At 50.7% G+C, this 22,293-nt stretch overlaps 1 protein-coding gene across 3 annotated transcripts in view; it reads left to right on the top strand.

The window, feature by feature from the left end:
• Positions 1-5,951: 5,951 nt before the first annotated feature.
• Positions 5,952-22,293, top strand: part of CDHR2 (cadherin related family member 2) — a 36,138-nt gene continuing 19,796 nt past the window's right edge. For 2 of the 3 annotated variants that reach the window (XM_019838405.3, XM_019838400.3), the window contains exons 1-4: positions 5,952-6,070; positions 16,640-16,706; positions 16,978-17,049; positions 22,071-22,210. In XM_019838405.3, the coding sequence (XP_019693964.3) occupies positions 5,999-6,070; positions 16,640-16,706; positions 16,978-17,049; positions 22,071-22,210 (351 nt within the window). In that variant the 5' untranslated portion in view covers positions 5,952-5,998. Of the gene's footprint in view, positions 6,071-16,639; positions 16,707-16,977; positions 17,050-21,472; positions 21,910-22,070; positions 22,211-22,293 lie in introns of those variants that run through there. The other variant, XM_045035050.1, reaches the window with a different exon arrangement.

Raw genomic sequence — 22,293 nt, 5'->3', positions numbered from 1 at the left:
CACTATAGATTAGTTATGTGTGTTTAGAACTTTAGGCTAATGGAATGACTGGCTCTGTAAATGCCGCCCCCTTTTAGAGGTTAAAGTATTTTTGAGGTCCTATGTATTAGTAGTCTGATCCTTCCCCACCCGCCAGCTTTATTGAAATATATGTGACATTGTGTAAGTTCAAGGTGTACAATATGATGATTTGATACATGTATAAATTGCAAAATGTTACCATAGTAACCTTAGTCGACACATCCTTCACCTCACATAATTACCGTTTTGTTGTTGTTAGGATGAGAACTTTAAAGCTCTACTCTCATAGCAGCTTTCAAGGATAAGATACAGTATTGTCAACTGTAGTCACCATGCTATACATTAGATCCCAGAACTTATCTTTTAAAAAAATTTTTTAATGTTTACTTATTTAAAAAAATTTTTTTTAAATATATTTATTTATTTTTGAGAGACAGAGTGAGGAGAAAGTGAGAGTGGGGGAGGGGCAGAGAGAGAGGGAGACACAGGATTGGAAACAGGCTCCAGGCTCTGAGCTGTCAGCACAGAGCCCGATGCGGGGCTTGAACCCATAGACCGTGAGATCATGACCTGAGCCAAAGTCGGACACCCAACCGACTGAGCCACCCAGGCACCCCAATGTTTATTTATTTTTAAGAGAGAGAGATAGCATGAGGTGGGGGGAGGGCAGAGAGGGGACGGAGGATGTGAGGCGAGCTCTGTGCTGACACAGAGACCCCGAGGTGGGGCTTCAACTCAGAACCGTGAGATCATGACCAGAGCTGAAGTTGGTCCCTCAACCGACTGAGCCACCCAGGTGCCCCTCCTTTTTTTTTTTTTTTTTTTTTTAATGGCTGAATGATATTTTACTGTGGGTATACCACATCTTCTTTAATCCATTCATCCGTTGATGGACACTTAGGTTGTTCCCACGTCTCAGCTACTGTGAACAATACGGCCATGAACATGGAGCTGCCTTTAAACCACTGAATAGTATTCCGCTGTATTAATGTACAATCGTTTTTGAAACCCAGTCTTCTGAACAAATGGCCTCTGAGTTCTAGCCTTGTTCTTGCAGTTCCCCCAAGGGCCGGGCTCTTTCTGGAGTGGGGTTTTGTATACACTATTCCCTCTGCCTGGGCTTTCCTTCCTTCCTCTTGGCCTGGCCTACTCTGCTGTCATACAGATTATCCCTCTGTGGGGCAGGAGTGCCCAGATCCCCTCCAACTCTGCTGGTGCCCAGAACCAAGGACAGTGCCTGGCATAAAGGGATGTTCAATCCCTGTCTGTTGAATGAACACTGAAGTGGCAGGGGGCCCAGGAGGGCCATGTGGCATCGAGTCACGTTCCTAGAGGGCCCAGAGACATTACGTTCCTTCTCGGAGCTCCACTAACTTGACTGAAAGGAAACAGCCACCCTCATTTTCCTGCTGTGGAAGCTGAGGCTCAGAGAGGGAGAGTGGCTTCCCTTAGGTCACACAGCCAGGAAAGGGAGAGCTGAAATGTGAACCCAGGTTGGCCTGGCGGCTATACCTATGTGTGGTGGTAGTGGGGCATGGTTGGAGGAGCCTGAGGGAAAGCTCTGGAGGAGCCGTCTTACAGTGGAGACAGGAAGCAGGATCTGGTGCTCTCAGAAGGTAGACCCAGTGGAAGTGGTCAGGGAAACTCTCAACTCAATGAAACATATACAACTAGGCTCATGGAGTGGAGGCCATGTAAGAAGGTGAGCTTCCTATTACTGGAGGTGTGCAAGCCACAGCAGAACAGCCACTAGGAAAGGGTGCTTTAGAGCAAATGTGTGCCCTGGAAAGGGGCCCAGGTGTCTGGGTTGGGGAGCAGTTAGTTTCTTCTGTCCCAAATTCTTTCTAGCATTGGAGGCTCGGAGTCTCTGACACCAAGGGGTTGTTCTTGGGCTGGCCCCTCTACTGTAGAACAGAACAATGAAGGAATTTTGTACTCTGCAAAGCCATGTGCGGCACGAAGGGAAGGCTAGGAAGCTGAGGAGGGATTGAACACATTCACAGCAAAGAGCCGCTCTTGGCTCAGGCTCTCCGGGTCAACCTGTGAGGCTGCACAGTGGAGTGGAGGGGTAGGTGAGGGTACATGGTGTCTCTGTGTTGCAGATGAAGAAGGGTCCGCTCAGAGAGGAGTGACTTGCCCAGTGTCACCCAGTTAGTCAGAGGCAAGTGAGGACTTGATTTCAACTTGGTCAATTTCTGAGCACATAGTGGGTGCACACAGTAGGTTGCCAGCAAAGACAGGCAACGAGAAGTTTTTCTGAACAAAATATTTAAAAAGCACACACTTAGGGGCGCCTGGGTGGCTCAGTCGGTTGAGCCTCCGACTTCAGCTCGGGTCATGATCTCATGGCTAGTGAGTTCGAGCCCCGCATCAGGTTCTGTGCTGACAGCTCAGAGCCTGGAGCCTGCTTCAGTTTCTGTGTATCCCTCTCTCTCTCTCTCTGCCCCTCCCCTGCTCATGCTCTGTCTCTCTCTGTCTCTCAAAAAATAAATAAATGTTAAAAAAATTGTTTAAAAAAAACACACACACACACTTAGAACAGTGGCTGGGAAGGAACCCTGATGTGTATCTGAATTGCTATCTCATGTGCACATTTCTCTATCACTTGTTCTTGTGCTAAGTGCTTTACTGTATCACATGATTAATCTTTTTTTTTTTTTTAATGGGAATGAGTAACACGAGTTGGAAATTTTATTAAAGCAAAAAGTACACTCTCCAGATAGGAGAGAGGGCGAGAGACAGGGAGAGAGAGCGAGAGAGAGAGAGCTGCACCGCCCTGATTAATCTTTATAATAAACCTTTGAGTTGAGTTCTGCTGTTACACGCATTTTGAGGCTCAGGGAGATGCCCGAGACGCATTTTACAGATGAGGACATTGAAGCTCAGGGAGATGCCCGAGACCCCCAGCTGGTAAGCAGTGGGCAGGTGATTAGGACCCAAGTCATCTGAATCCACATCCTGGCCTCTTAGCTCCACTTTCTGACTGGCTGCCTGCCTTTCCCTGAAGCTGAGCCTGTGCCTAGGGCTATTACTTGGATCAGCATTTTCACAGCCCGGGCTCAGTGAACTTCTGAGGCTGCATTGTGGCAGGCACACAGGTGCCACTTGAGAAGGGCAGGGCACCATTTGGCCACACCTGGATCGTGCAGATGCTGTCCAAAGGTCTGGCAGGTTAGCACATGTCCTCATGGGACCATAGCAGTGACTCAGAGCTGTTGGTCCCAGGTGTCAGAGCAGGGACGGGGAGCAGGGACTTGGGTCTGGGGTCTGCCCTACCTGGAGCTGGCCAGGGAGACCAGGCTGACTCCCTCGGTCTGGGGCAGGCCCAGAGCCCAGAGTGCTGGGGGGAGCAGCCTGCCTTTCTCCTTAGTAGTTAGGTCAGAGCAATCCCACCACACTATAACAAACACTAGCATTCATTGAGACTTTACTCTGTGTTGGACACTGTGCTCGGGACTTTAAATGCATGACTCCATTTCATCCCCACCACCACCTTCTGAGAGAGGCTTCATACATTGTCCGTGATTCACAGACAAGGTTGCTGGGGCTTAGAGACATGGTATCATTTGCCCTATCACAACTGAACCCAGATATCCGGCCCCTGAGCCCCATCTCTTAACAACTACCTTATAATAGTCATGTCAGGTGCTGTTCACCTCCTGCAGCATCTGCTCCTTGGAGACAGACGAGAGTTCTCAGGTATCAGATCTCACATCACCATGGTTCCCAGATGCTGACCATTGCATGCTCTCTCTCTAGCCCCCGACATACTCACCCAAGGGGTGTGTGTGTGTATGTGTGTGTGTGTGTGTTTAGTGGTTGGATGCTGGACTTAATGGGTCCTGTTTCCCTTTTTGCTTTGCCTGCGGAGAAGCTCAGAAGCCAATTCATGACCCACCTCTGGCAAGTAACCAGAACTGCAAGGCAAATATTTACATATTCTATGGATTCGATTCAGGCCTATATTCTCCTTGTTTTTCCTATACCTTTTCCCTTCATCCTGGTTTCTTCACCTTTTTAAGCTTGTTGTAGCATATATTTTCCTTCCTTTTTTTTTTTTTTTTTTTTTTTTTTTTTTATTGTGCTGAAATACACCTAACATAAAATTCACTATCCGGGCGCCTTGGTGGCTCAGTTAAGTGTCTGACTCTTGATCTCAGCTCAGGTCTTGATCTCGGAGTTGTGAGTTCAAGCCCAGTGTTGGGCTCCATGCCGGGTGGGAAGCTTACTTAAAAAAAAAAATTCGGGGGGCCTGAGTGGCTCAGTCGGTTGAGTGTCCGACTTCAGCTCAGGTCATGATCTCGCGGTTTGTGAGTTCGAGCCCCGTGTGCTCTGTGCTGATGGCTCAGAGCCTGGAGCCTGCTTTGGATTCTGTGTCTCCCTGTCTCTCTGCCCCTCCCACGCTCATTCTCTGTATCTCTCCGTCTCTCAACAATAAACATTAAAAAAATTTTTTTAAATACAATAAAATAAAATAAAAATTCACTATCTTAACAATTTTAAGTGTACAGTTCAGAAGTATTAAGTACATTTATAAAGCTGTGCACCCATCACAACCATCTATCTCCAGAACTCATTTAATATTTTTTTTAATTATTTTTTTTTTGAGAGAGAGAGAGAGAGAGAGAGAGCACAAGCAGGGGAGGGGCAGAGAAAGAGAGAGAGAGAATCCCAAGCATGCTCCCCACTGTCAGTATGGAGCCCAAATCGGGGCTCGAACTCACTAACTGTGAGATCATAACCTGAGCCGAAATCAAGAGTCACACACTTAACTGACTGAGCCACCCAGGTGCCCCCAGAACTCGTTTAACCTTGCAAAAACTGCAGCTCTGTACTCACTAAACAACTTCTCATTCCTCTTCCGCCAGCCCCTAGTGACCACCATTCTACTTTTTTTTCCTATGAATTGGACTACTTTAGATACATCATGTAAATGGAATCGTATGGTACTTGTCCTTCTGTGACTGGCTTATTTCCCTCAGCACAACGTTCTCAAGGTTCATCCATGTTGTAGCGTGTATAATAATTTCCTTCCTTTTGTTTATCCATTCATCTGCCGATGGACATCGGGTTGTTTCCATGCTTTGCCTAATGCGAATAAGTATGCTATGAACATGGGTATACACAAAGCATGTGTACTTTGATAATCTATTTTAAATTGGGGGAGTGATGGGTGAGGGGGTAGGGAACAAACATCCCTGTAAAGTGCCTGATCTGTATCTATTGAGTCAGGTAGGGTCCCTGTCCATAAGGAGAGGGTCACCATAGAAGAGGCTGGTGATCTTGTATTGGGGGTCCCCTTTCTCCTGTGTCAACACAGGGATGGATGGTGGGGCCCGCATGGCTGGAGGGGGAATTGGGGGCTCAGACCCTGCTGGGAGGCCACAGCACCTAGATGGTATTTAACACCAGCCTGGGGTGGATGAGCCCCTGGGGAAGGGTAGATACCCTTTGAGGGCCTCAGTGGAGGGGAATATTAGCAACAGTAGGCAGGAGAGTACGTTACCCAAGTTCAAGGTTGCCCTCACTCTCTTCTGAAAACCTCACAGATGTCCACTGGAGTCTCCATATTTGATTGCTTATTAGTTCCTTCTCCTGGCCTAACTACTCTCTCATTTTCTCCACAGGCCGCCTGTCACTGAGGCCTCTTAACAGCCAGGAGGAGACGGGAGGCTTAGGTATCACCTTCTGATGACCAACTGTCACCCTCCCCACCTCCTGCCTGCCCCAGGGTTGGGCCTGGTTCCCAGGTCTCTGGGCTGGGGTTCTGCCAGGCTCTTTCTCCCGTGGCCTGAGCCTTCTGTCCTGGGAGTACGGAGGCGGGTCGCCTCAGTCTTGCCCTCCTGCCCCCTTGCTAGAGCCACAGTCAGTGTCTGTTGAGGAGTCTGTCCCATCCTTCTCATCCTGGGAGGTGTGGTCTCTGGCGGGGTTAATGATTGCTCAAGAGAGGAGGAGATGGTGCTAAAGTCTGCCGGCCATGCTGTGGCAGGCCCCAGACGGTGCCCGCTGGTGCCCATCTGCCGCCTCCACGGCCCCCTCCGGGGCACAGGTAGGGACCGCACGGCTTGGCTGCAACGGGGCCGCAGGGGGCTGCTGGCCAGGGGTAGGGGCTGAGTAAGGTTGTTGAGGCCAAGGTGAGCTCTGTGGCTCCCACCCAGCTGGGTGGGGGCCCCGGGCAGAGGGAGTGAGGGCTCGTTCTGGGTTGGGCGGACCTGGAGCTGAGGGAGTCCCGGTCTGACTGCCAGGCCTCAGTTTCTTCTCAGTGTGGGGCTAATAAGACCTGTTCCCAGGTGCTGATGGCTCCCCTCCTTTCCAAGTCCTTGGATAATCTGGACCCACTGAGGTTTCTCACAGGACAGGAGGGAGGCAGTTCCCTCAGGCAAGTGCATTAACCTGCCTGGGCCTCTTTCACAAGAAGCTCGAGGGGTAAAGACAGAGTGGCTGAGCCGGAGGGCTCCAGAGCTCCAGGAGAAAGAACTGGGCTCCGACCCCGACTGCGTGGGTTCAGATCCCAGCTCCGTCCTGACTTTGGGTGGGCTCTGTAACTCTTCTGGACCTCAGTTTCCACATCGGTGGAGTCAGGATGGTCAGGATGCAGGAAGGAAGCTGGAGAGTCTCTGAAGCCCAGTGGGGTCTGTGGTCAGTGATGGATTGGAGTGCCACCTCAGCCAGTACTAGGAAGGGTCTGGCTGGGACGAACTGCAGGCCGGGCCCCAGCCCTGGCCTGGTGTGAGAGCCAGGGCCCGGCTGGACCTCTTCCCTGAGGCCGGCACTGCACGGCTGGGGCACCAGACACCGGCGTGGGCTCAGGGAATTTGGGATCTGACTGATGGCCACCGGCGTATGGACTCCATGGTTCTTAACCTCACCCCGTTTCTCAGGAGGGAAACTGAGGCTGAGAGGGGGCAAGGGCTTGCCTGGGGGTGGGCGACAGTGAGTAAGTGAAATTCTGGAATCCAACCCAGGGCCATTGGCCTCCGTGTCTATCTGCCGCTGAAACAGCCGGGGTGATGGGCACTGGAGGGGCCCTGTGGCAGGGAGCCCAGTGCTCTTGGGGCCCACATCTTGGCACCGGGGCTCCCTGGCTGGGCTGGTGTCTGCCTTGTGGGTGTAGGTAGGGCCCCGTGAAGTCAAATGGAGCCCAGACCAAGGCTCACCCAAGGACTCCTGGATTTGGAGCTAGTCTGGGTCTAATGCCCTGTCCCACGCTCTCGGACATCCCTCTTTGAACTTCTCGGAGCCTCAGTTTTCTCTCTGCACCCCAAACGATAATTCCTACAGCTGGGGCACAGCTGTGAGAAGGAAACAGAACGGAAGAGACAGTATGCGATGAGCTAGAGGTGGCAGTGGCCATGCTGGCCGAGTCAGCTCTTTGGGGGCCTGTGGGTGACAAGGGCCACCACCCTCTCTGACCCTCTTGGAGGTCCTGGGCAGATCTGGGGTTCTCACCCCCTGTCTGGGAAACGGTGTGGGTGCCCTGGGTTGTTGGGAACTGTGGCTGCTGCCTCTTCCCCCTGGGGTCAAGGAGCCAGTGCTTCCCAGGCCAGGGTGAGTGTGCCTCATCCAAGCGGGGGAGGGGGTGAGAGGGGCACTCCTGGTGGGGGGCCTGCACATCTCATGTGGCCAGTAGGGGTTCAGAAGCACCCTAATTCACTTCTTTTTTGACATCGCTCCTTCTTTAAGGAGTACTTTTTGAGAGGAAGGAAAGTGTGGGGAGAGGGAAGCTGGGATTTCTAGAATGTAGATAGTCCCACTTTTTAGAAGGCAAGCTGAGGGATAGAAGGAAAAGAAGAGCCTCTGGGTGTGGCTGCGTGGTACTGGGGCTGGGGTGAGACTGCCTTCTTCGAGCCCAGGCTGCCCAGCGGCACAGGCCCGGGGTGGGCCGGCCAGGACACTATCAAGGCCTCTCCCCAGTCCCAGCCCACAGGCAACGCCATTCACTTCTTGTTCATTTGCAATTGCTCTGTCCCCTGCCCTTGCTGGGAGACCAGAAACTCAGGGGCCGGAGGAGGGCCCACCAAAGCATACACATGGCTCTGCACCTGACCTGGCCTTAGAGGATGGAGAGAATTTGCACATATGCAGAAGGCGAGGGAAGGCATTCCGGGCGAGGGGACAGCATATGCAAATGCCTGGATAGAGGAAAATAGAGGGTGTGGATGGAGAACAGGAGCATCCAGTGCCACTGGACCACAGGAAGGGGAAGGGGACCAGCTTGTGTGGGAAGAGAAACCCAGGACCTGTGAGGACTCAGCCTGCCAGGCCGAGGGGGAGGAAGTGTTTCCTGCCGCCAGAGCCATGGTGGAGGCTTGTGCTTGGGAGTAGCTGTGCCCAGCGGGCGAGAAGGCTCACTGGTGGGGCAGGTTCGTTCTTGTTCCTTGTCCAGCTCACACAGGCTCTGTACATTTTTCTCAAATGACCAAATCCAGAGGTGACACTCTGGACCATCGACCTTTGGCCTCATTATGATCAAGTGAGCGTGTGTGTGTGTAAAAAGTCTCTGTAACAAGGGGACACGATTGTGTGAAACCCAGGGTGGAGGTACTAAAGTGGGGAGGAGAGGCAGGACCGCGCAAGAAAGAGCACTGGACTGGGTGGAAGGGAGGCGTCCAGTTTTGCCCCCGGCTGGCTTGCGGGCGTTGGGCAGGCGCCTTATCTTCCCGGGGACTCAGGAATAAAAGGGGTTGACAGCCACCTCTCTGGGATGGCCTGGACCAGATGCAGGGGCAAGACTTTGGATATATCACTGTTGCCCCGAGTAAGGATCAGCAGGCTTCTTGAGGCCCCAAGACAATGGGAGGGGGAAGTTGGAAGAAGCTTCCATGAGCAATGAGTGTAGCTGGTTTATAGGAAGGAGGCCAGGAGGTGGAGGCCTTGGGGACCCTGGAGGATGCCTGCCAGTTAAGGCTGTTCTCCCTCTACCTTGCCCTTGGGTGCTCTGCACACACTGTCTGGGAGAAGTCTGGCTGATGAGGAAGAGAAAATCAGAAGCCCAGAAGGAGAGAGAATAGACTTCCTGCTTTGGGTTCTGATCCCATTACTGACTGGGTCACGTCCCTTCTGCTCCCGGGCCGTGGTGTGCCGAGGACTGAATGGCACAGGGTACAAAGTGCCAGCCACAGCACGTGGGCCATCCTTGCCGGCTTCCTTCCCCTTGAGGACTGGATCCCGAGGGCAGGGGTTTCCTGTGTTCCCGATTGCACTTCGTCATAGTGAAAAGCACACCTTGCACACTTAGTGACTAATTTCCCTGTGGCTGCTGACTCACCCCTGAAGGAGGGGAAGTGGGAGAACGAACGAGGTGAGGGGTGAGGTCCAAGATCACACAGCAAGGGGACATCAGGACTGGCTGCATCCAGCCAGTGTTGAGGTACCCCCGATTTTGCTCACACAGTAGATGCCAGCTGTTTACCGCCATCATCAGGGTCCAGCTCCATCTGTGCGTCTACTGTGTGCCCACCACCACCACCATCTCCACCTGCCTCCCCACTCTCATCATCACAAACGGTATCCCCACGTCACTGCCACCACCGTCCCTGCTTCCATCCCTTTGTCATCCCTACCCCCAACCAAACTACCGTCCTGGCCCAACTCCACCTCCACGACCCGCTCCAGGCCCCCCCCCCCCCAGTCACTGCATGGTGACCCCAGCTCCATCACACCAGCATCCTCCACCGCCCGGCCATCAACGTCTCGCGTAGGACTGGGAGGAGCAGTCATATGGTGAGGATGACCGCACAACAGGCAGAAGGAGGGGATTTGCATTTGTTGAGTGCTTTCTGTGTGCCAGGGGCTGAGCTGGCACATTCTCTTCTCATTCACTCCCCCCACCCCTATCACTTCGTAGAGTTGTCAGTCCATCTTACAAAGGAGGAAATGGGCTTAGAGTGAATCGCCCAGAGAGCCTCTGCTGCTTCTCAGCTCTGTAAGCTCTTTGCCTCTCTGACCTCTACTTTCCCCATCTGTAAGGTGGGTATAATGGTGCCTATCTTAAGTGTTCTTGTGTCAAATAGCGCCCAGCTCGGTGTCCAGCATGGAGTACATGTTCCTTCCATGGCAGCTGCTGTCGCTCACTGCCGGGATGCTTAACACCTGCCACATATTCCACTGGGGCCTTCGTCCCATCTTTCTTGACTGTTGCTTGGTGTTCCCACATTTAGGTTACTTCCATTTTCCATGATTACAAATAACCACTTGTGATGAACAGTTTTTCTGCTGAAAGAGTTTCCTTACTTTATTTATTTATTTTGAGAGAGAGAGAGAGAGAGAGAGAGGGAGGGAGGGGCAGAGAGAGAGGGTAAGCGAGAACCTGCCTTGTGAATGCAGAGCCTGATGCAGGGCTGGAACTCACGAACCGCGAGATGGTGACCTGAGCTGAAGTTGGTCGCTCAACGGACTGAGCCACCCAGGCGCCCCAAGAGTTCTTTATTTTAGGTTCGTTGGATCACTAGGTCTGAAATAACGGGTGTTTTGAAGGTGTGGGGCCCATAGCTGAACTGGGTTTTTCCGCCTCCTGCTGGAGCCCTGGGGAAAGCCCATGGGAAAGACCCCCTCACTTCTAGCTGTGAGCTCCACTGAGCCTGTTTCTCTGTCGGCAAAATGGGTTGTGCAGAGATGATGTGAATTTATGTCCTGCCCCCAAAATACCTCTATTCCTGCCTCTTCTCTTTAGCCCTGCTGCCACCATTTCAATCCACCGGCATGTAGCAGCTGGAAAGATCTTCTAGAAAAGTAAATTAGCCCCTGCCACTCCTCTGCTTAAAACCCTGGAATGACCCTCCATTTTCCTTAGAATAAAGCAAACCAGCCTCGCCTTGTCTTACAGGGCCAGGCGTGATCTGCCTCTGCCTGCTTCCCCTCCCCGTCTCCCTCCCGGCCCCTCTCTCTCCTGGGTCCAGCCACAGGGCCCATCTTACAGTTTCCGGAACACAACTGGTTCTTACCTGACCTGGGACCACCTCTCATACTGACTGAGCAACTTTGTAACAGTGCTCGCTTCAGCCAAGTAGTATGGGTACTGATTTATTTATTTATTTATTTAAACTTTTTAACATTTATTTATCTTTGAGATAGAGAGACAGAGCACGAACGGGGGAGGGTCAGAGAGAGGGAGACATAGAATCCGAAACAGGCTCCAGGCTCTGAGCTGTCAGCACAGAGCCCGATGCGGGGCTCGAACTCACGGACCGCAAGATCATGACCTGAGCCGAAGTCGGCCACCCAACCGACTGAGCCACCCAGGCGCCCCTGATTTATTTTATTTTAAAGAGAGGGGGAGAGGGGCCGAGGGGGAGAGAGATAGAGATAGAGAGAGAGCGAGAGTGAGAGCGAGAGAGAGAGAGAGAGAGAGAGAGAATCTTAAGCGGGCTCCATGCTCCACGCAGAGTCCTATGCCAGGGTCGATCCCTAACCCTGGGATCATGACCTGAACCAAAACCAAGAGTTGGGCACTCGACCGACTGAGCCACCCAGGTGCCCTGTGAATTTTTTTAAAAAGATATTATTTTTAAGTGCTCTCTACACCCAAGGTGGGGCTTGAACTCACAACCACCAGATCAAGAGTCGTATACTCTACCGACTGAGGCACCCAGGTGCCCCATGGGCCCTGAATTTAAAAGATTCAAATAAGGAGCGCCTGGGTGGCTCATTTGGTTGAGTGTCTGACTTCGGCTCAGGTCACGGTCTCGCAGTTCGTGGGTTCGAGCCCCGTGTCGGGCTCTGTGCTGACAGCTCAGGGGCTGGAGCCTGCTTCAGTTTCTGTGTCTCCCTCTCTCTCTGCCCCTCCCCTGCTCGCACTCTGTCTCTCGCGCTCTCTCTCTCAAAATAAATAATCAAAAAATGTTTTTAATAAAAAAATAAAAAATTCAAATCATGCTACGAGATTTATAACAACAAACAGCCCCCAAATTGCCTTTCCCCATATTTTTGTTTGACTTGGTTTGGATTTTTCAGTGTCTGTCACTGGCGTGCAGGTTTCCATGATTTATTGTGTTTGCTTATTTCCATGGTGTAAATACTTCCACCCTGACTTCAAGCCATGAAGATCGTGCCAACCGGATTGTAAACTTCCTGAAGCTATGGCAGTTTTCAGTAGGAGCTCCCACATGCTATGGCATCTCTCTTCCCTTCAATGTCTGATGGTTCCTGTTCATACATAATGAAATCCATGGGGGCTCTGGGTCAGGGGGCAAGGCAGAACTTGTCTTTTAGAAGCCGCACCATAAAGTGAGTCAATGGAAGCCCCTACATTTCAGAATCTGTGGGTTGTTTCCTCTTAAGTGGGTCCATTTTCTCTGGTTTTTTTTTTCATTTTTCATTTTTTATTTTTTAAATTTCTGGTGGTTGGGGGAGGTGTCCTATCATCTGCCAGTGCTTTTGGAACTGAGAAGGGACAAGGGGCTGAGAGTGTCACCATTTAGTGTGCAGTCTTTCACTTAGCTCCCTGTTTTGCTGTGGTACCCCACCTCTGCCAGGCCTAGGGCCCCCTGGCTCCAGATCTCTCCGATTCAGCGTTTTCAGGAAGTAGCCTCCATGTAAGTTCTCTAATGTGTGTGGGGGGTGGGATGTCAGCCCCCTGACTGCATGGGTGGAGAAGCGGTATCTGGGAGTCTAACGGCTCCACATGCAAATTTTCAACTAATTTTCCTGCTTTTAGGCCATCCCACACCTCCGATTTCAGAGGGTTCTAGAACCGTCGATGCTTTGGCCTTTTTGGGGTTTTGAGCTGGCTTCTCGTGGGTGTCATCCATACTCTGGTTTTCACTATCATTAGCTTGATTAAGTTGTTCATCTCTCATCAACTCTTTTGAACTTCTAAAATCTTTACCATCATTTGAGTGGGGTTTCAAGAAGGAAGAAGTGGAGATAAATGTTGAATTCTCCTGAACAGAAAGCTCCCTCCTCCACTCCTCACACAATGCCCTTTCCTTATCTGTCAGACACGTCACTTTCTCAGAGACTCAGCCCTATGTGTTCCCATTATCCACTGCTACATAACCAGCCACGCTAGGACTTACTGGCAAACAGCAACAGTCATTTATTATGCTTAGAGATCTACCATTTGGGCAGGGCTCAGAAGGGATGGCTCATTTGGGGGTAGAGCATCCATTTTGGGATGGTTTATACACCGGCTTATTCACATGGATGTTAGCTGTCCACTGGGAGCTCAACCAGGCTGTTGGCCAGGGACTTTGGTTCTTCTCCACATGAGTCTCTTCAAGAGACTGCTTGGGCTTTCTTGCAGCACGACTGCTGGGTTCCAAGAGTGAGTGTTCCAAGACACTGGAAAGGAAACTGCCAGTATCTTGAGGCCTAGGCCTGGAAACCGGCATAGCATCTCTGGTGCCATATTCTATCGATCAGTCATGGGGCCTGCCCAGGTGTCTTAACTATAAAACCAGTGGGATTTTTTTTTTAATTTTTTTTTCAACGTTTATTTATTTTTTGGGGGACAGAGAGAGACAGAGCATGAACGGGGGAGGGGCAGAGAGAGAGGGAGACACAGAATCGGAAACAGGCTCCAGGCTCCCAGCCATCAGCCCAGAGCCCAACGCGGGGCTCGAACTCACGGACCGCGAGATCGTGACCTGGCTGAAGTCGGACGCTTAACCGACTGCGCCACCCAGGCGCCCCACAAAACCAGTGGGATTTTTAATTCATGGAGGTGACTGTGTAATGACATGGAGAGGCGAAGGCAATTGTAAGAATTTTTATTACAGTTTTCTCGAAGAGGTGGCTTGCCACACCATGCAGGGCCACATGGGGAAGCTTTTGGCCAGGAGGCAGGAAGGAGGAGAAAGCATGACCCAGAGCCTCAGTGCATTTTCCATGGGAAGGAAGCTTCAGGTCAAGCAGCAGAGCAAGATTAGGATTAAGTAGTTTGAATAGTTTTGGTAGGCTCTAGGGGCTGTCCTTAGCTGTCCAGTGCTTGGCCCTGGGGTGACTTAGGGCAGGGGGAATATTGACCTGGTGTGTGAGTTAGATAAAGGAGGTGGTTTGGGTGTCGTCTCTGGATTGGTTGGTTTGTATAGGAGAGGAGTGTTTGCAGACAAGTCATTTGTCATCTCTAGGAAATAGCTCACCTTGGGAAAGGCCAGCAAGGCCCCCCAGGTGTTAAAGTCTCATAAAAGAGAGAAAATAAAAACATGATGAATGGGCCAGATTCAAGGGGGGCAGACCTAGTCCTCATCTCTTGCTGGGAGAAGTGCCAAAAAGTGCGTAGCCCAGTTTATCTGCCATAGTGCCCAAAGTGGCCCCCCTCCTTCTGCTCCCACACTAGGCACATTCTCTTCCTTCATAGCACAGGATGCAGCAAGCAGTTAGATAGCACTGTGTTTACTTGTTTAGGGTCTGTCTCATTTACTAAGCCAGGAGCTTGGTGAAGGCAGCACGCAGAGTCTTTTGTTCGCCATTATTTTCCCAGTGCTGAGATCAAGGTATAGCACATGGTGGATGGTAGACATCCATAAATATTTATAAAAGAATGAATGAATGAATCAGAGTACCCAGCACATAGTATGTGCTCAGGAAATGTCAGCAGATATTTAAAATCACCAATCCACCTGATACCCCCGTGTTTCCCTGGCAGTGAGGGAAAGCGGGGCGCACCTGTGGCCATGCGAGGCATGGGAGATGGCAGTCAGGCATGGATGGTCTGTGGAAGCCCTTTTATGCAGTGTGGACTCAGGCAACGCGGAGCCATCGAAGGCTTTTGAACAGGGGAGGGAGGTCATCAGAGGGGACAAGGAAGGATTACTTGAGCTGAGCGAACTGGATTAGAGACTAAGGGGAGGGAGACCTGGAGGAGGGCTGAGCCTGGCAAGGGGGGAAGGGGGCCTGTGAGTGTGGCCTCTGTGGGATGGAGAGAAATGCAGGGGTCCCCGTGGATTGGATGTGGGGCACTCCAGAAAAGGGAAGTCAGGGTAACCTGGGCAAATGGGTATATTCCTGAGGTGGGGACTTGGGAGAGGGCTGGGTGGTGAGAGGGAGAGGACTTCTGGGTTTTGATGCTGTTTCATTGTCAGGATCAGCTCTGGAAGCCAATCTCTCTCTCCCTTGTTCCTTACTCTCCCCTTTGGAGGGTCCCATCTTTTGGAATCAGCCATAGATTGAGGTCATTTTTTCTCTTGGTTGTCCCATAGTTTTGGATCCTTCCCAAACTGACTTAACCAGGGAACCCTCCTGCTGTAGGGCATCTTACATGGGCAGTGTTCCACAGAGCACACTTTGGGAAAGGCTGAAAAGGCAGCTGTTAAATGTGTCCGCAAGTAGGACAAAGGACCCTGCCCACCCATAGAGTCTCTGGATTGTCCTGGATAAGTCACAGTCCCTCCTCGGGCACCTGATTTTGAAGGATGCTATTAGCTTTAGACACTTCAAATAGGCAGAGTAGTGTAGTGGCTGGGGGAGTGAATTCTGAAGACTAAAAGCCTTGTGTTCAATTTTTTAAAATTTAAATTTAAATCTAAATTTTATTTTATGAGAGAGAGAGAGAGAGAGAGAGAGAGAGAGAGAGAGAGAGACCAAGCATGAGCAGGGAAGAGGGGCAGAGGGAGAGAGAGAGAGAATCTTTTTTTTTTTTTAATTTTTTTTTTTTTTTTTTTTTTTTTTTTTTAAATTTTTTTTTAACGTTTATTTATTTTTGAGACAGAGAGAAACACAGCATGAACGGGGGAGGGGCAGAGAGAGAAGGAGACACAGAATCGGAAACAGGCTCCAGGCTCTGAGCCATCAGCCCAGAGCCCGACGCGGGGCTCGAACTCCCGGACCGCGAGATCGTGACCTGGCTGAAGTCGGACGCTTAACCGACTGCGCCACCCAGGCGCCCCTTTTTTTTAATTTTTTAAAACATTTATTCATTTTGGAGAGTGAGAGAGATGGAGCATGAGCAGGGGAGGGGCAGAAAGAGAGGGAGACACAGAATCTGAAGCAGGCTCCAGTCTCTGAGCTGTCAGCACGGGGCCTGATGCAGGGCTAGAACTCACGGACTGCGAGATCATGACCTGAACCGAAGTCAGATACTCAACTGACTGAGCCACCCAGGTGCCCCTGAGAGAGAGAGAGAGAGAGAGAGAGAGAGAGAGAGAGAGAGAGAATCTTAAGCAGGCTCCATGCTGAGCAGAGCTCAATCCCATGACTCTGGGATCATGACCTGAGCTGAAATCAAGAGTCGGATGCTCAACCAACTGAGCCACCCAGGCGCCCCCAAAAGAGTGTAGTTTTGTCATTGATTTCCTGTGTGGCCTCAGGAAAGCCCCTTATTCTCTCAACCACCTCATAGTTGCAGGAATATCAAGATTACACCTACAATTTGCTTAGAGCAGTACCTACTACACAGTAGACACTGAATTCTGGAGTCAAGTTCAGAGTCATTCTCAGAATGGAATTCTGGACCAGGCTCAGCTACCTTGCCCACCCCTCTGGGTACCACCGCCCCCCCTCCCGCCAATACTCCCACCATGGGACATCTGGAAAATGGGCAGAGGATGATAGGGGCCCTTTAGGAGAGCTGCTGATGGTAGTTGTGGGTGGCCTGGGTCAGACCCAGACAGATGGGGGGTCCGCCAAAGGGAGGGAGGCTTGTGTATAGGTGCCTCTTCCCTGACACCTCTTCTCCTAGGTCCTTCCAGACATGATGGCATGGTTGTGGCTGTCCTGCTTCCTGTTTCCTACCCTCATGGTGTCCGGTGGGTGCCTCTCCTCCCTTATCAGAGTAGCATTAACCTGGGGATCCTTGGCAGGACCTTCCAGAAGGAAGGGGCACTGTCTTATCAGCAAACTCCCAGCTCCTACGACCCAGCCTCATGCTTGGCTGCCTTGGGGAGGCCTGGGGAGCAATACAGGCCCTGGCGGGTGAGCTTGGCTGAAGGTTGGGACTGGTATGGGCTCCCACAGGGGCTGGTGGGGGTCAGGCTTTGCAATGGCAACCAGGTGTTCCAGTGATCTATGTTCCTACAGTGGCAGCCAATGTGGCCCCAGTGTTCTCAGGAAACATGACGAGAGTGAACTTGCCTGAGGACCTACCAGTGGGTGAGTAACCATCCCTGTGCAGAGACTGTGCCAAACCCTTACCCAAAGAGGGTGCCAGGGTCTCCCTTAGGAGCTAGCTCCCCATCCTTGCAGCTGCGTGGCTCATCAAGGGGCAAAGGTGGACTGATGGGAGTCAGTTCCAGAAATCTGTTTTCTCCTCCTCTTCAGCTTTTGCGTCAGGGCCCTCACACAACATCAAATAACCAAGACACCCCATGAGAACATTCCTCCTGTTTCCCATCACTTTCTGGTGTTTCTGATTTCCCCAAGGAGAAAGGATCCACTTGGGACAATTCTTTCTCTTCCAACTCTCCCACTTGCTAACCTCCCTCCAGTCCCTGTTTTTAGCCCCTAAACAGAGAGTAGGTTTCAGACTCAGAGCCTTTCACACACTTCTCTCCAGAAGTTAATAAGTTTGCTTATTTTTATTGCCTTTGTTTGTAGAGTTACTTTCTATCTATGGCAAGTGAAATGGATTTCTATTTACAGCCACGATCTAAAGCTTGCTTTTAAAATAAATGTACTTACATGAAATGATAAGTGGATTAAAAGAAGGATCGTAAATAATGAGATATTTGGTTATGGTAAAGATGGTGGCAGGGGTGCCTGGGTGACTCGGTCGGTTAAGCGTCCGACTTCGGCTCAGGTCATGATCTCACAGTCCGTGAGTTCAAGCCCCGCGTCGGGCTCTGTGCTGACAGCTCAGAGCCTGGAGCCTGTTTCAGATTCTGTGTCTCCCTCTCTCTCTGCTCCTCCCTGTTCATGCTCTGTCTCTCTCTGTCTCAAAAATAAATAAACGTTAAAAAAATAAAAAAAAAATTAAAAAAAGATGGTGGCAGCGTATAAGAGGGGATGACATTTGGGAAATATCGTTTTGGAGGAACCATAGGAACTGAATACCAAATTCCCAGCAGGATGTGGATTGGAGAAGCAGAAACAAAGATGACTATTTTCACTGGGCTATAGGCTCAGCTGTACATTATAGACCCCAAACAACCAAGGTGTAAACAAGGTCAAGGTTTATAATTCTCTCATATAGCCATCTACAGCAACAAGTCCAGGGCTGTCTGGGGTTCTGTTCCATGAGAACAGTAGGCTGTTCCCAACTCTATGCTCCTGGTGTCAGGCACCCTCCCTCCTTCCACGTCCAGGTTCTGCCTTCCCTCAGGTGCGGCCCTCATCCACGTGGTCCAAGATGGCTCATGCCTCACCCTATTCCAGCCAGCCAGAGGAGGAAGGGGCAACGTGAGTTTGGCCCTTTGTCCTAAGGACAGGCTCCAGACTCCACACACACAGATTTTAGCATCATATCCACACCTAGCTTCAAGGGAACCTGGGAAATGAAGTCTTTGCTCTGGTTGACCATGTAACCAGCTCAGAATCTGGGCTTCTCTTACTCTGAGGGAAAGGAGGAGTATGACTACTGGGGGACAAGCCACAGTCTTTGTCTTAGCATCAGAATTGGGATCTCAGATATGTCAAGCTGCCACATAACACAAGAGACTGCATCAAAGGAAGTGAAACCCGGAGTTTGTCCTGGGATTCAGATGCCCAGATCTGAGGGAAGGATGGGGATGGACTTTGCAGGCACAAAGGCCACGTGCCTTTGGGTGTGGTTGCCAGGACAGCGAGATCTATTCAGGGTTATATTAGTAACAATTTAATGCCCAGGATAAGGGAGGTAATAGTCTCATTTCACTCAGAGATGACACAACGTCCCCTGGAGGCCTGGGCTGGTGTCCAACCATTTGATATTTATAAATGTTCTCTGTACAACAGAGAAGTAATGTGTAAACATGAACGATATTTACATATATTTTCATAGCTGTTTGGTCATAGATAAAACACATACATACCTTCAAACAAATGTCACAGATGTTACAACCCAAATGCCTTCAAGATCTCCATTCTCTGGGGTAAGACTTTAATGTCTAAACAAAACAGCTCAAGTCCCCATGCTAGTTCCAGAGGCCCCTCCTGTGGATGTTCTTTTGGAGCTTGAGGCTCACCTCTCGTTCCTTCTTCCCTCTCCGTGGCCAGTCCCTGGTCCCCTCCAGCCAGCTCCAGCCTCTACTGAAGGTTTGGGGAGAAAGCAGGAATTGCAGCATGAATCGGGAAGCCACACTCCCTGTTGTCACAAAAGTGTCCACTCGGAGCCTGGTCAGTTCACCTGACCCTTGTCTGTCTCTCCTCACCTCCCCTGTGGCACACTCCTCCCTCTGCAACCTCCCTGGAAACAGAAAACTAATTCCTTCGTTGTTCAGAGCAGTGCTCCTCCCTCCCTGAGCCATACCAAATGAGGGTCTTTTATAACCACATGGCTCTTCTCTGAACTTTTTTTTTTTTAATTTTTTGAATGTTTATTTATTTTTGAGAGAGAGAGTGCAAGCGGAGGAGGGGCAGAGAGAGGGAGACACAGAATCCGAAGCAGGTTCCAGGCTCCGAGCGGTCAGCACCGAGCCCGACGCAGGGCTCGAACCCACGAACCGAGAGACCATGACCTGAGCTGAAGTCGGACGCTTAACCGACAGTCAGGAGGCCTCCTCCCTGGGCTTTTAAAGTAAAGGATGATTTCCTTCTTCCTGAGACAAATTCTACAGCTCTCTTACAATGGGAAGTATTTTCAGTCAGATTTTAAAAACTATGTCATTTAGACTTTCTATTTTTTTTTTTAATTTTATTTTGAGACAGAGAGGGAGAAAGAGAGAGAGAATCCCAAGCAGGCTCCACAATGCCAGCTCAGAGCCCGACACAGGGCGCAAACTCACGAACTAGACTTTCTATTTTGAAGTATAATATATGTACAGGAAAGTGCATTGAATTCACATGTAACCTCCACTGGATCAGGAACTAGGATGTTGCCAACACTCCCAGGTCCCCTTTCTCGTCCCTTCGGTCACGCTCTGTCCTTTCTCTCTCACACAGGACCTCTTTTTCTGACACTAACGCTATACAATAGTTTAGCTTCATCAGGCAAATTTTTTAAAAATATATAATTATGGTGTTTTATTTAAAAAAAATTTTTTTTTCAACGTTTATTTATTTTTGGGGGGACAGAGAGAGACAGAGCATGAACGGGGGAGGGGCAGAGAGAGAGGGAGACACAGAATCGGAAACAGGCTCCAGGCTCCAAGCCATCAGCCCAGAGCCTGACGCAGGGCTCGAACTCATGGACCACGAGATCGTGACCTGGCTGAAGTCGGACGCTTAACTGACTGCGCCACCCAGGCGCCCCTAATTATGGTGTTTTAAGTATCAATTTTAGGGGTGCCTGGGAGACTCAGTCGGTTAAGTGTCCAATTCTTGATTTCAGCTCAGGTCACGATCTCACAGGTTGTGGGATCAAGTCCTTTGTCGGGCTCTGAGCTGATAGCCTGGAGCCTGCTTGGGATTCTCTTTCTCTTTCTCTCTCTCTCTCTGCCCCTCCCCCACTTTCTCTCTCTCTCCCCCCTCAAAATAAATAAATACACATTAAAAATTTTTAAATATATCCATTTTCGTTTAGTGACAAACTATATAATTCCTTATACACAGAGACCTAATACATGTCTTTTATTGATTTCTTATATTTAATTTCTTTTTTCAGGTCAACCTGAAAAAAAAGAGCATTTAAAGAGCATTTGTCCACTGATACATCTTTCTATGCCCATGGACAAATATAAACACATAAGGATTTACACCCACCTGCTCACCTCCCATATTTCCTTAGGCATAAGGGCCACATCCTATTACACTGTAATTGAACCAGGATGTGTCTTACAATTGAGATACTCATCTAACTCAGAGTGACTTTTCTCCCCCCCCAAAACAGTCATTAAATTGACAGCGTGTCTCACGACCAAGGAAAAATAAAGTAGACACTAACATCTTTTTAGCAGAACAGTGGTCTGGTGGTCTTCCTGGAAGAGGGGGCTTGGGGGGAGGGACTGTAACCAAGCTGTCCAAGAAGTTGTGGGAGGAGCTGGGACCGTTTGGCTAAAGAAAGCTGACTCCGGGGCACGCTGATGAGCTTGTCTCTGAAAAGCTGTAATGAATGGGCAAAGGGGAGGACTGGGTCCCTGAGGCCCTCAGGCTGGGCGCTGAGCCACATGGCACTTCTGCCTTTGTGAGCCCCTTACTCCAAAATAAATATGAAAATTATATTTTATGACAGAAATGAAATATTCTTGTGGGTCCCCTACAAGTAGCAAGGGCCCAAGGGCACCCCAGCTCATGGCCTTTGGGGACCTGTGGGTGGGAGTTACAGGGAAACACTTTGGTGAGATGGAGAAAGCCCTTGCTCATGGACATTTGTCCAACAATGGGAGGGGGTGGCTGAGGAGAGAGTAAGTTTTGATGCTGGAGGTGGCTGAGCGGAGGTTGGATGTGATAAAGGAGATGAGGCCCTGGAGCAGGGTTTGATGAATCTGTAAAAAGTTTCTTTTAGACTGGAGAGTTGAAGGCCTTGGGATTTTCAAGTCCCCCGCTATCTCTGAGCCTCCGCTCTGCCCAGGGACATGCCCTCCGGAGGCTCAACGAAAGAGCCAGGGCTCCTGGGAGGCCAGCAAGTAGACGCTCATTTGTGCAGACGGTGTTTCTGGCAGGCTCTGGGGGCACAGTCTCCGGGTGAAGGAAAAGCTTAGAGGAGGCCCAGGCACCTCCAGAGGGACTCCAGCGGTCCTCGTCTAGGATGCACCCAGCAGCTGCAGCTAGATACTTCCATTCCAGTCATCTCTGGTCTCTTCTCAACCAATTCCAGGGAGGCAATCCCAGGGCCAGGGGAAAGGGAGATGCTTGGATAACAGCCCACCCTGCCGTGGCCAGTGCAGATGGGGTCTCACCGTAGAGGAAATCAGCATGATGTCATCAAAAGGCCACAGAGTGGGTGCTGAGGAGCAACAGCCAAACCTGACATTTATGACCACAGCGGGCAGAGCCCTGGTGGCCGGGAGGTCCCAGAGAACACAGGGCCCCTAGCCTAGCTCAGCTAGGCCAGCGCCGGAATGACCATGGACTGTGGGCATTCTCTGTCCCACCTTCAGGTGCCGAGGCCTTCTGGTTGGTAGCTCAGGACCGTGACCAGGACCCTCTGACCTATGGGATTAGTGGCCAATTTGCCTACTTCTTCAGTGTCACCCCAGCCACTGGGGAAGTGAAGCTGGCCAGCCCTCTGGACTACGAGGTAAAGGGCAGCAGCCTGGGAGGGCCCCGTGAGGGGGGCGGGGAGGTGGGGGCCCTGTCTGTGCTCCCACCCTGAGCAGGAGT

The sequence above is a fragment of the Felis catus genome, chromosome A1, assembly GCF_018350175.1.
Source record: "Felis catus isolate Fca126 chromosome A1, F.catus_Fca126_mat1.0, whole genome shotgun sequence".
Classification (NCBI taxonomy): Eukaryota; Metazoa; Chordata; class Mammalia; order Carnivora; family Felidae; genus Felis; species Felis catus.
This window is presented reverse-complemented; position numbering and strand designations above follow the sequence as displayed.